Source organism: Triturus cristatus, chromosome 3_2 (assembly GCF_964204655.1).
Source record: "Triturus cristatus chromosome 3_2, aTriCri1.1, whole genome shotgun sequence".
Lineage (NCBI taxonomy): Eukaryota > Metazoa > Chordata > Amphibia > Caudata > Salamandridae > Triturus > Triturus cristatus.
In genome coordinates this window covers 1,193,435,701-1,193,448,352 of record NC_140584.1, presented here as the reverse complement: position 1 = coordinate 1,193,448,352, position 12,652 = coordinate 1,193,435,701, and the positions used below count along the sequence as shown (strand labels likewise).

The 12,652-nt window shown below is 44.1% G+C and overlaps 1 protein-coding gene across 3 annotated transcripts in view; it reads left to right on the top strand.

Annotated features, from left to right (window-relative positions):
- The window catches only part of SPEG (striated muscle enriched protein kinase), a 1,671,639-nt gene that overhangs the window by 1,036,795 nt on the left and 622,192 nt on the right, over positions 1-12,652 (top strand). For all 3 annotated transcript variants that reach the window (XM_085650107.1, XM_085650106.1, XM_085650108.1), the window contains one exon: positions 6,446-6,614. In XM_085650107.1, the coding sequence (XP_085506233.1) occupies positions 6,446-6,614 (169 nt within the window). The remainder of the gene's footprint in view (positions 1-6,445; positions 6,615-12,652) is intronic.

Genomic DNA, 12,652 nt, shown 5'->3' with positions numbered 1-12,652 from the left:
ACCAACGTGTCTTTGCAGATATTAAAACAAAGAAACATAGACAACTAATATATATATATATATATATATATATATATATATATATATATATATATATATATATAGTTGTCTATGTTTCTTTGTTTTCTTTCATATTTTCACAACCCCATCCTGCCGGCCCACCGACGTTACCTGCGGTTCACGGTAGGCTGCGAGCATTTTTAATTTTCCGTGCTCACACTAAAAAAGCTACTGTGGAAATGGAAGAGAGAAGGCATGATCTCTAAACAGGAATTTGATTTTTTGCATGTTGAACATCCCCTATTACCCAAATTGTATCTTTTACCCAAGGTCCACAAACAAGTAAGTTGTTCCAGTGCCTGGGAGACCAATTATTTCCGCCATTGCAGGAGTAGCGGAGCATGTGACTGAATATATTGACTACTTCCTGCAGGATTTGGTGAAAGATCTTCCCACTTACATTAGAGACACTGGGGATTTTATTGGTAAGATCAAAAATGCTGGATGGAGTGACGATATGCTATTTATCACCTTAGATATCGAGTCGCTTTATACAAGTATTGACCATGCATCTGGGCTCAGAGCTTTGAATTTTTTCCTGGGAAAAAGGCCCATTAATTGTTATAATCATAACAAATTACTGATTGAACTTACCAGTTGGTGTCTCAACAACAACTATTTTTTGTTTGGTAATGACATCTATATCCAACAACGTGGTGTTGCGATGGGGGCATGCTTCTCTCCTAGCTATGCATGTTTACATGTAGGCTGGTGGGAGGAGCATGTCCTCAGGCAAACACACTATGATATTTACAACAAATATGTGGTATTTTGGTTGCGTTTTATAGATGATGTTTTTATTTTATGGCGTGGAGATCTTGCCAGTGCAACTGAATTTGTTACTTCCATCAATATCAATCAGGAGAATCTCAAGTTCACTTCATCTATTAGTGAGTGTGAAGCTGAATTTTTAGATGTAAAAGTGTTTATACACCACAATCACTTGGCCACTAAACTCTTTCGGAAAAGCACTGCTGGAAATAATATTCTTCATGCCAGCAGTGCGCATCCTAGACACATCATTGACAATATTCCATTTGGGGAATTATTGAGACTCAAACGGATTTGTAGTGAAGCGAGTGATTTCGAAATTTGTACAAAGGAGGCATTGGAAAGGTTCCGACAGAGGGGGTATAGGGAATCAGTCTTGAGGGAAGCAGTTCTTAAAACAAATGCTAGAACTCGTGAATCACTATTTTCACCTACATCTAATATATCTTTAGATAGTGAGTCCGCTAACACTAGCCAATCCCCCAGGCTCATTACAACCTACAGTAAACAGGCAAGACAAATCAGATCCATTATTCAAGAACGTTGGCCAATCTTGAAAACTGATTTAGTCTTAAAACCCAGATTACCGGATGGGCCAACGATAACTTACCGGAAGGGGCCCTCTTTAAGAACACATGTCTGTCATGATTTTCCTGAGCTTCAAAAACAAGAGGAGTGGTTGAAATCCCGGCCGGGATTCAAGTGCTGTACCACATGCAGAGCGTGCAAATTTGGAAAAAACACCACCCAATATTGCACACCATTTAGCCCTGATCCGCTTAACATACATGGATCTTTTAATTGTAAAACTGAATTTGCTGTCTATATATTAACGTGTACTTGTGAACTCAGATATGTAGGGAGTACCCGGCAACCAGTACATGTTAGAATTCTTCAGCACTTACGTGCCATTGTTAACAATGATGCGTCTTATCCGGTGGCGAGGCATTTTAAAGTCTGCCATAACAATAATTTGCAATGCCTCAGTTATTTTGTTATCGCCTCGGTTCCAAAAACCAAAAATGCTAAGAAGATTAGAGTCTGAATTCATTTTAAAATTAGACAGCAGATGTCCCAATGGGCTAAACGCAACGGAGGATCTGCATGTGTTCCTTTAAGATATGTAAATTTTGGGTCAGATCTTTTTAGAGTGTATTGCCATGACTGCTTTCGCGTAAAAATCAATATATTATGAAAAAATCATATTATGAATTTCCATTTGTTCCTCTTTTTCTTTTATTTTATATTTTATTTTTCCCTATGTGTGCTTAATTGCACAAATTAGGGATACACAAACATTTTTTCACTTTACTTATTTGACATAGATTCAGTAATGTGTCTGTCCAATTTTTCGATACCAACATTAAATTCAATTACAGTGTTTGTGTTTATAAGATTTTAAAGTTCAAACAATTTAAGTGCTACATATATTAATATTTGTGTTCACATTAGACAAAATTTAATTATAACATTTATGGTTCGACATAAAATTAGCATAATTTGCACAAGTTTCTTCCTGTGTTTACATATTTGCGTAACTTGCACATTTTGATATGATGAATTTTAATCTGACATATTTGCACTTTATTGCGTTATTTGCACAGTCAATTGAACATTGATACCATCATGTTATAGATTTTTGGATTAATTGCATTATATGCAAAATAATTATGTTTTACACCAATTGAGCACTTGATAAATGTTTTGTGGTTTTTGGATTTAAACCCGTTATTTAATACATTTAAGTTCTAAATGTATATGTTTGGAAAACAGACTAATGTAATTCTGAATAGTGTGTCTTCACTTTTTAAAAGTCACATGGTGTAAAAAAAAATGGTGAAAAAAATTTAACCAATGGTATACCTTGTAGTATTTAAGGGGCACATTTTATCCAACTGACTATCTGTGAGCAAGGGCGGATGCCCGAAACGCGTCAGATTGATGAAACTCGGCTGATAATAAATTAAGAACAATTGTGCCTTACCTGGATTTGCGTGGTTTCCATTCTTCGTTACTACGGATTCTTTGGAGATTACAAGTGTGAGATATATATATATATATATATATATATATATATATATATATATATATATAGTTGTCTATGTTTCTTTGTTTTCTTTCATATTTTCACAACCCAGTCCGGCCGGCCCACCGACATTACCTGCGGTTCACGGTAGGCTGCGAGCATTTTCAATTTTCCGTGCTCCGCTTCGGCCTTAACAGCGCCCCTCGGGTGTTCACGAAAGTGATGGCGGTGGTCGCAGCTCACCTGCGCAGGTCAGGGGTGTCAGTCTTCCTCTACCTCGACGACTGGTTGTTGAAGGCGGGCTAGCCCCAGACAGTCGTCACCCACCTTCAGACTACGGCCGACCTCCTGCATTTGCTGGGGTTCTCCATCAACGTGCCGAAGTTGCACCTGAGTCCCTCTAAGAAGCTCCCCTTCATCGGAGCGGTTCTGGATTCGACGCTATTTCGGGTTTATCCTCCCGAGCAGTGAGTCTGGGATATTCAGGCTATGATTCCGATCTTTCAGCCTCTCTCCCGGGTTTCAGTCAGGATGACCATCCGGCTCCTGGGGCTGATGGCCTTGGCATCCTGCTAGTGCAACATGCCAGATGGCATATGCGGGCTCTGCAGTGGGGCCTGAAGTTCCAGTGGGCGCAGCATCAGGACAACCAGGGCACTGCACAACAATTGCAGTGGTGGATCACGAATCGTGATTGGGTCAGTGGCAGATCCCTTCCCAGACAACGAAATTGCTGAGAGGTCTTGGAGGCCACACTCCCTTTCTCCACCACTCTGCAAACATTCCTCCTGGGTGGGGAATGAATTCCACTTTACTCTTAGGGGCCGTAGGACTAAAGTGGACTTCTTCCTCTAAGCAGTAGTGCTCCAGGAGTTACATTTGCAGAGTGGTGGAGAAAGGGGGCGTGGCCTATGACCACCTTTCAGCAAACCAGCTGTGAGGGTCTTACTGGAGGTAACAGGATGGGTTGTTGGCCCCCAAGGACCCTGAAGAACCAAGGGGGACTTCATCCCCCAACTAGTAGTGCGTCAGGAGTCACGTTTGCAGAGTGATGGAGAAAAGGGGCATGGCTACAGAAAACATCTCAGCAAACTCACTGTGTATGACTTACTGGAGGTAACAAGAGGGGACTTTGGCCCCCAAGGACCCTCAATACGCAAGGGGACTTCTTCACCCTACTAGTAGTGCACCAGGAGGCGCGTTTGCAGAGTGGTGGCGAAAGGGGGCTTGGCCTCCAAAGACCTCTTAGCAATCTAGCTCTGTGGGTCTAACTGGAAGTAACGGGAGGGTTAGTTGGCCCCCAGGGATGTTGATGTTAGGAAATTTAAAGATATCTAGGTCGGGGAGAAAGACCACCATCTCTGACAGGATCTTAGATTCCATCGGGGCAGTGGTCAGAATCGTATCCCTTGCATGGAGGTGGTGAATGCTCAGGCACCACCATAGGGATTACGATATCCCTTTCCGAAAGCCTTTTCACGGTGGTCCGACCACCATAAAAGCTCAGAAGTGGTGTTGCAGGCATACTTACCTGCAACACCACTTCTGAGCTGTGGCTCAATGGTGAATTATGGGAGAGCGAGTATGGCAGGAGTGAGGCACTTATAATCATGGACTTCACCTGGGACACTGCACAAGTGATGACTAAACCTTTGAAAAAAGCAACTCGCTGAAACGTGTCGGGTTCATCTCATCCTGTTTGTGCCTGCGCCAAATGAAATAAAGCTGTATTTGTCCAGAACCGGGCTTGGCACCTCTTCTTTTGGATTTACATGTTGGAAAGTGCTGTCTTCCAATTTAGCCAGGCTCGCCCCGCAGGGTTGTAGGCCCCCGACGATATATATGTATGTATATATACACACCGACACACTCATGTGTATATATGCTTACACACATACTTAACAATTGATCTGTGCAAATTGATCCACTTTTATCTGTGGCCTTGTGTGTGCCTGCTCCCAAGAATCACTTCTTGAAGCACCACTGGGTAAGAGTAGACAATAATCTGGGTTCTCAAGGGACTGTCTGCTGAGCATAAGGACTGAAAATGACTTCTTCCAAGGTGGCATGATTGGGTCTGTGAGCTCCTTTTTGAATGGAAGCATGGGCACCACAGTGGTAATTGTAAAGGAAAGCTTTTCCACTAAGATTAGACTTAGTGTCTTTGGAGAGCAAAGCTGTTCCAGCATCTCCAACAGTTTCCTAATGACAGGAAACAATGCAAATTCTTTCAGTGATAGACCATACAATAATCAGTTTTGACCTCTATATATGCAACCAGCTCAATTTTGTGTTGTAATTTCAGGTAAAGGTCTGCTTCAGTCTACTGTGCCCAGCTTCCAAAGCATTGCCTTTGAGCCAATAAAGGCCTCCATCAAGTACATTTGATGCTCTGTCAAAGACTTGAAAAGATGTAACCCTATTCCAGTTGATGCGAGTATCTGTGCGGTCACAGGAAGGCATACAGATACCTATAAATGAGCCAGATTTGTAAGTGAGGCTAAAAGTGGCATCAAAACCAGAGCTACTGGCATAGCCACCAGCTCTGTTTGAATGTCAAGGGTAACAGGAACTCAGACTGAGAGCCATATTTATTGCCTTACAAACCACTAGCCCATCATCATTCTAAGACATGTTTGCGAAGAGTCGTCCACCAGGCTTTCAGAAAGATCTTTTCCCAGCAAAAGTCTTTTTGTCTCATTGAAATCTTATGGTGAGATGTATGCAACATCAAGAACTCTTTCCTGGTTTAAGGCATGATCCCAGCCTGTCTAAACTGTTGTCATTTACAGGCAATCTGCTTGGTACCTGGAGAGGCTATTTAAGCTCCCGACTGGGCTGCATAGTCAACTTCCATCTTCACAGAACCTTCTATTATGTTATTGGAAATACTGGTCCTCGTGTGGAGATTTAAGTCAGTTAGGAAGTGCATAAATTGTCTTGAGTAAAGTAGGGCAAGAGAACAGGTTACTGTGATCACGTTCGGGTGTAAGCGGTTATTGGTACTCGCAATCACTGCGGTTTCCATATGAGGACCATTTTTTCCAGTTTTTACAAGCACATAATGCAAGCTACTACCTGCCAGCAGTAGTGACGAGGTTTTGCATCTCTCGCCCTGATCTGAGGTCCAAATGCACCTCAGACTTACTCCGCACGGATCACAGAGTGTAACAGCTTGAACCCTTTCCTGGTTACCACATCAATCTGATTACAAGCCATGAGAAAGCCCCAGGCTTGTGCACTGCTTAGAGGGAGAAACATGTGTTGGCTGACCTTTCTCATGCCTTAAGCACATTTAAAGCTGAAGTCTTTCATGAAAAATAAGTATTGAAATAAACCATTGTATGAACAATGTAAATAATGAGCCTGTGTATCACTGAGTACTGGAAATGCACCTAATTTGAATAAAGTCCTACTACATAACCCACTGCCTGCCCTATTCTTCCCTTGATTTAATCTGTCTTTGTGGGTATAGGGGTATTACCAACTCTAAGGCTTGACAGCAGTTTTGAACATTTAGCCAATATGGGCCAACACAACCTCTTCCTTTAGAATCATTAACTTGCATTTCTGCATTTCCACTTGTAGAATCAGGAGCTGATATCTGAGAGCAGCCACCACACCTTTGTATATGATGACAGTGAGTGCTCCCTCATCATCCTCAACACTGTGGAAGACGACAGCGGAGTTTACACCTGCACTGCCAAGAACCTGGCTGGGGAGGTCTCCTGCAAAGCGGAGCTGGTGGTGCGCACAGGTGAGACATTTGGAGTATGTAGATTTCATTCGGAGGAAGCGATACTGTGGGAGTAGTGACCAAGCAACTTTATTCTTGTCTGCAAAGTGCAGCACAAATGGTGGATCTCAAGCTTGGAAGGGAGAGAGCCACTTGGAGCCTACCCTTATCTCACTTTGTTTACTCTTCCAAACCTCAGTAGACAAACTGATCACTTGACTTAGTAAGTTGGAACGTGTATTGTATTCCCAAATTTACATCAGCCATGCTAGATTGCCATAAAGTGCCCTCTAAAAAAATGTCTGCCTGATATACACGCAGTCCTATAAACAATGATCCTCCTCCCTTTGAGAGAAGCTCGGCATTGTTCAGCAAGCCATCTAGAGCAGCCTCCTCTTTATCACTATCAATATTCGGATTGAAAAGGTCTACAAAACTTTATGTCCAATTTCCCCTTCTTTCTCTCTCTCTCTCTCTCTCTCTCTCTCTCTCTTATCTCCCACTAACAATAGCTTTAGAAAAACATGTGAAAGGATCTCTATTATCCAAGAGGCAGAGTATGCTCCATCAAAGTGCTAGCAGGTACTCCTTCCCAAATAAGACCTGTGGAATATTGTGTTATACAAAGAAATGCATCTGTAGAGTATGGTGTGTCTAATAATCATTAGCTTCCTTTGTCCATCTGTCCTGGTGGTCCTCCAGCTCATCATAGGACCAAGACAGCTAGGCAGTCTACTGAGAAGACCCAAGAGCATTTAGAAGAGAGACTGCTCCTGTTACTATGATATTTATGTTGATTATATATGTACTGTGGCACACAAGTACCAGTTACCGTTTGAGCGTACGGTCATCTGGCAGAAATGGCATAGGTGTGTGAAAAATGCCATGGCACAGGTTCTTTGACTCCTCCTGACTTTCAGCTCACTCTTTGTGGCATCTCCCACATTCTAAAAATATAAGTGGGTGAACAAGAAGAGGTGTGACCCAAAAGCAGCTATTAGTTGACTGTGAGAGGAACTGCAGCGTAAGAACCTTGATAGGCTGGGGAAAGAAGGATCACAGCAGCACTTGAACAACACACAGGAAACATGTAAAGTGGAGTCAGTACACTTATGGGCGGATATAAAACACAACGAAAGGAAAATAATAAGTATCAGGAATGTGTAGAGGACTTTAGAAAGCCTTCTGTGGGTGAACTACATTAGATAAAGGATGTTTGAGATGCACCATATGCAACACCTTACACTTCGAACTAAATTTAGAGAATTTATTGAAACATCAGGCCAGGAGGTGAATCACCTACACAAGCATGCCACACAGCATGAGTATATGGTAAGGCAGAGAGACCTGGCAGGAACCATGCCTTCCTTGAATGACACTCACGATCCTCACTAGACACACTGTTGGTGGTAGATGAAGGGGGACGTGTGGTGTGGGATGAAGGGGGACATATATATGAAGCTGACAATATATTGCTGAATTTGGCAATACTTTACAGGACTATAGACTCCCCTAGATATTGCTCACTCTGTTTTGAATGCATAGCCATGACCTGGGTGAAGGGTCCTCTTAGGGAATTCCTTGATGCACCTATTATACTTGCAGAGATTACTGCAGTCATATCTAGCCTCTCCACAAATAAGGCCACAAGAAATGGTGGGTTCCCTGCAGAATGTTATAAAGCCTATTTTCTATTGTTGGCTCTGACTTCTACAGGTGTATGATGAAGGGATGGAAAAGCATAACCTCAAACTCTCCTTTAGAGTAACTGTTCTCATCACTCCCTTAAGACCTGATAAACCTTCCACACAGAGTGAATCCTACCGACCTTTTTCCCTTATCAACACTGACACCAGGATATTAGCAAAATTGTTGGCTAACCTGCTACTCCTTCCAGATTTGGTCCTCCCTGACAAGGCTGGATTTGTGCCAGGCAGGTCCATAGCCCATCATCTCAGATCAATTTTCGTTCTTATACACCAACTAAACCCAGATTTGGAGGTGGTGGCGGCATTTTCAGATGCTCCAAAGGCATTTGACTGAATGGGTTTTCTCTGTGTGGCACTGTTCGTAATGGGGCTACCTGTGATAGTTATAAACTGTGTTAGGTTGCTATATACTGGACCTACTACCAGGATTTAACTCAATTGCCTTTTCTCCAACTCTTTTCACGTTGGAAAAGGCACAGGCAAGGATGCCCACTCTCTCCACTACTATATGCCCTGGAAACACAACAGTCAGCTTGTGCAATCCGACAGTTATATGTTAATAAAGGACTTAGATTTTCCCCCTGGAATCTCATTGTATCACTGAAAAGGCTGATGATATTACTCCCTATCTGTGTAACCCGACACACAATTTTAGTATGGTTATGAGAGAGTTTACATTATTTAAAGCTTTTGTAGGTACCACGATTCATTTTTCCACTTACTTCCACTACACAGGCCAGGTAATTGGATTTTCCCCTCCCCTAGTGTTCCAACCCCATCACATCAAATATCTTGGAATATGGATAAGCCATGACCAGGACGCAGTCATTGGAGAAAACTATGGAGTAGCCATGCTAAAACAAGAGAACCAGATAGGCAGATGAAATCTGCTATAGACTTCTAGCCACAGACTCATTACCTTAGAATTATGTCCAAGCGTCAGACTGGATCCAGAATTTTTTTTGTGAGCAGGACCTCTGCGTGCCGATAGGTGGCATCATTTGTCTCCGTGTGGCCTTGTCTGCACCAGAAGTGACGTGCGCAGTGCCTGTTTAGGCGCCACTCCAGTGCGCAGATTGCAATTCTTTTCATGACTTTCCACGCCAGGAGCACGGAGCCACGAAGAACACGGACCACTGGTTTTGAAAACTAGGGCTCTGAAAGGGGAAAAACCTTATACTTAGAAATGTGTTTGCAGAGTGGGGAGAATGGGTGGTCGATAAGGAATCTGCAACTAGATAGAGTCTCTGCCAAATAAGGCACTACTGTAGGTAAGTAACTTGTTCATCTGGTAGAGACTTCTAGCCACAGATTTCTTACCTTAGAATAGATACCCAACAAATACCTCCATAGAGGTAGGTCTGTAAAACAGTTTCACACTAAAAAGTCCTGTAGACCGAACAAGCAATACTCCTGTCCCGACGGACTCGACTGTTCAGGCAGTAGTGCTTGGTGAACGTGTGCGCAGAAGTCCACCTTGCTGCCTGGTAGATGCCACCTCCATATCTCCATATGCTACTGCAGTGGTCACAGCTTTAGTTCTAGTGGAATGAACATGCACACCCTCAGGGGTTGCTTATTGGCCAGTGCATTGCAGATTTTAATGCAGAGTATGAGCCAATGGGAAATGGTCCCTTTCGGCATGGCCTTCCCCTTCTTCGCTTTGACATACACCATGAACAGTTGGCCATCCATGCAGACCTCTTTCGTGGTAGACCGACAACACTCTTTTTAGGTCTAGATGGTGGAGTTGCTTCTCTTTTTTGGAGGGATAAGGCAAAGCATAAAAGGTAGGCAGGGTGATGTACTAGCCTACTTGAAAGGGAGGGACAACTTTCGGCAGGAATGAAGCTCTTGTGCAAAGAACCAGCTTGCCTAGGAAGATGTTTAGGTGAGATCCATTCCTATCATTGGTCATGTTTGGAAAGAGGGGCTCAGTTATGATGATCCCAGCTACAGTGGTTCTGGTGCTTCCTCGTTCAGAGAAAAAGTATAAAGCCCTGGAGGATAGCCCAGCTTGCCTGGTGAGTCAGTCAAAACTGGACTCAGTGATATCACAGGCAGCACAGAGGAAGTCTAAAAATCCAGCGGCTCCTCTAACAACACCTCCAGACAAGGAGGGCAGATGCATGGACAATGCTGGCAAAAGGTTTTCATCAACGTCAAGCCTTCTTGTAAAAGCGGCTAACGCTTTGGCCATCTTGGGGCGCTACGACCGCCAAATGTGGTGTGATGTCTCTCCCTACCTTGACCAGTTGCCTGATGACAGCAGGGCTGCAGCAAAAAAGATTCTCCAGGAAGGAGAGAGGGCCTCCTCAGAGGTGATTGATTGCACAGTGGACATTGCATCAACTGTGTTCCATTCCCTGGCTGGAGTGGCAGTCCTTCATCGCCAGGGATGGCTTCGAGCGACCTCATTTAGACCTGAGGTTCAGAACAAGATTTTGGACCTTCCCTGTGATGGAGAGGCGCTATTTGGTAAGCACATAGACGATGCGCTTCAGGACATTAAAAAAGATACAGACATAGCAAGATCATTAGGGATGATCCAATACCAAAAGGTCCCTTTTTGTGGAGCAAAGGGCAGAGGTCTTCCCTCATACAGAGGAGGTTACCAGCAATATCGGTACTTCTCGTATACGCCTGCCTCGCAATCTCACCGCCCGCGGTATAACCAGCGGCAGGGTCAGTCTTCGTCATATTCTAGATCAACAAGCAGAGGAAGAGGGGGATGCCAGGAGAATGAGTCCTCTAGGCGTCAATAGAGGCCTGCTGGCTCTGCCTACTGTTCCTTCCCCTCATTTGACAGTTGGGTGGGGGGGCAGGATCTCACATTACTTCCAAGAAAGGCAACGGATAACAGCGGATCATTGGGTTCTCAATATAATCCAATTTGGTCACACATTGGAGTTTGTCCATCCTCCTCCAACCAAGCCCCCTCGTGCCAACATAACAAAACATCTCCGTCTCCTGCGCTTAGAGATCCAACAGATGCTGCAGAAGGGGGCGATAGAGCCGGTCCCTGTCTCGCAAAGAGGAGAGGGTTTCTACGCCCGATTCTTTCTAGTTCGAAAGACTGTCAAAAAGTGGCGCCCTGTTCTAGATCTGAGGGAGCTCAACACCTATCTCATCAAACAGTCGTTTCGAATGGTCTCCTTGCAGGACAAACTTTGACTTTTAAATTCAGGAGATTTCATGGCCACTTTGGACCTAGAGGATGCTTATTTTCATGTTCACTTACATCCATCCCACATGAAGTTTCTTTGCTTCACAGTAGCCAAGAGCCACTTTCAATTCAGGGTTGTTCCCTTTGGCCTCAGATCGGCGCCATGGATCTTTACAAAGATACTGGCTCCGGTAGCGGCTTTTCTAAGGACAACAGCACCAGGTTTTCCCTTACCTGGACGACTGGTTGCTAAAGGCTCCTACCAAGACTGCGGCCGAGAGGTCAGTGGCAGCTTGTACAAAGCTCTTCAAAAGTCTGGGTCTTACCCTTAACAGGGAAAAATCAAATTCGTGCCTTTCCAAGAACGCCAAATTCCTGGGACCCATATTGGACACATCCCTGAACAATGCTTTGCCGTCAGTGTAAAGACAAGCCAAATTGATGTTGCTGGCCCGTCTACTTCAAAAAAGGTCACTTTCAGTTTGCCTTTACAAGTCCCTTCCGGGGTCCATTTCGTTCTGCAGTCCTCTAATTCCTCACTGCAGGTTATGAATGCGCCCTGTTCAGGAACAACCGGACTTACAGTGGTGCCAAGTAGAAGGGTCTTTCGAGGACATGATCACAATCACTGTGCCAATGAAAGATGCTGCTTCATGGTGGACTTGCGAGGAGAACATTTCCCAAGGTCTCTCCTTCATGTTCACCCCAGCTCCTCAGATTATTACAACAGATGCATCTCTGGAGGGCTGGGGAACGGTCTTGAAGCACCTGTAGGTAAGTGGTTGATGGCTAAACCACCATCGTCTGTTGCACATCAATCTAATGGAACTCAGAGCAATTTGCCTAGCCCTAGAGGCTTTCCTTCCCAGGATAAAGGATTTGTCGGTTCTAATAAGAACAGCCAATACTACAGCCATGCATTATATCAACAAGCAGGGTGGCACAAGATCTCGTCTCCTTTCGGCGGAAGCTCAAGCTGTCTGGGAACGGGCGATCCTGCATGGAGTCTCACTAAAGGCAGAACATTTCCACAGGGAATCTCAAAGAGACAGCAGACACACTGAGCAGACTAAAGTCAGGCAGCCACGAATGGGAGCCCGCCATAGATCCCTTTGCTACACCAGAGAACAAGAAATGCCGGTTCTACGCAAGCTGGCATCATCATCTGGGATCCTCGGGGAATG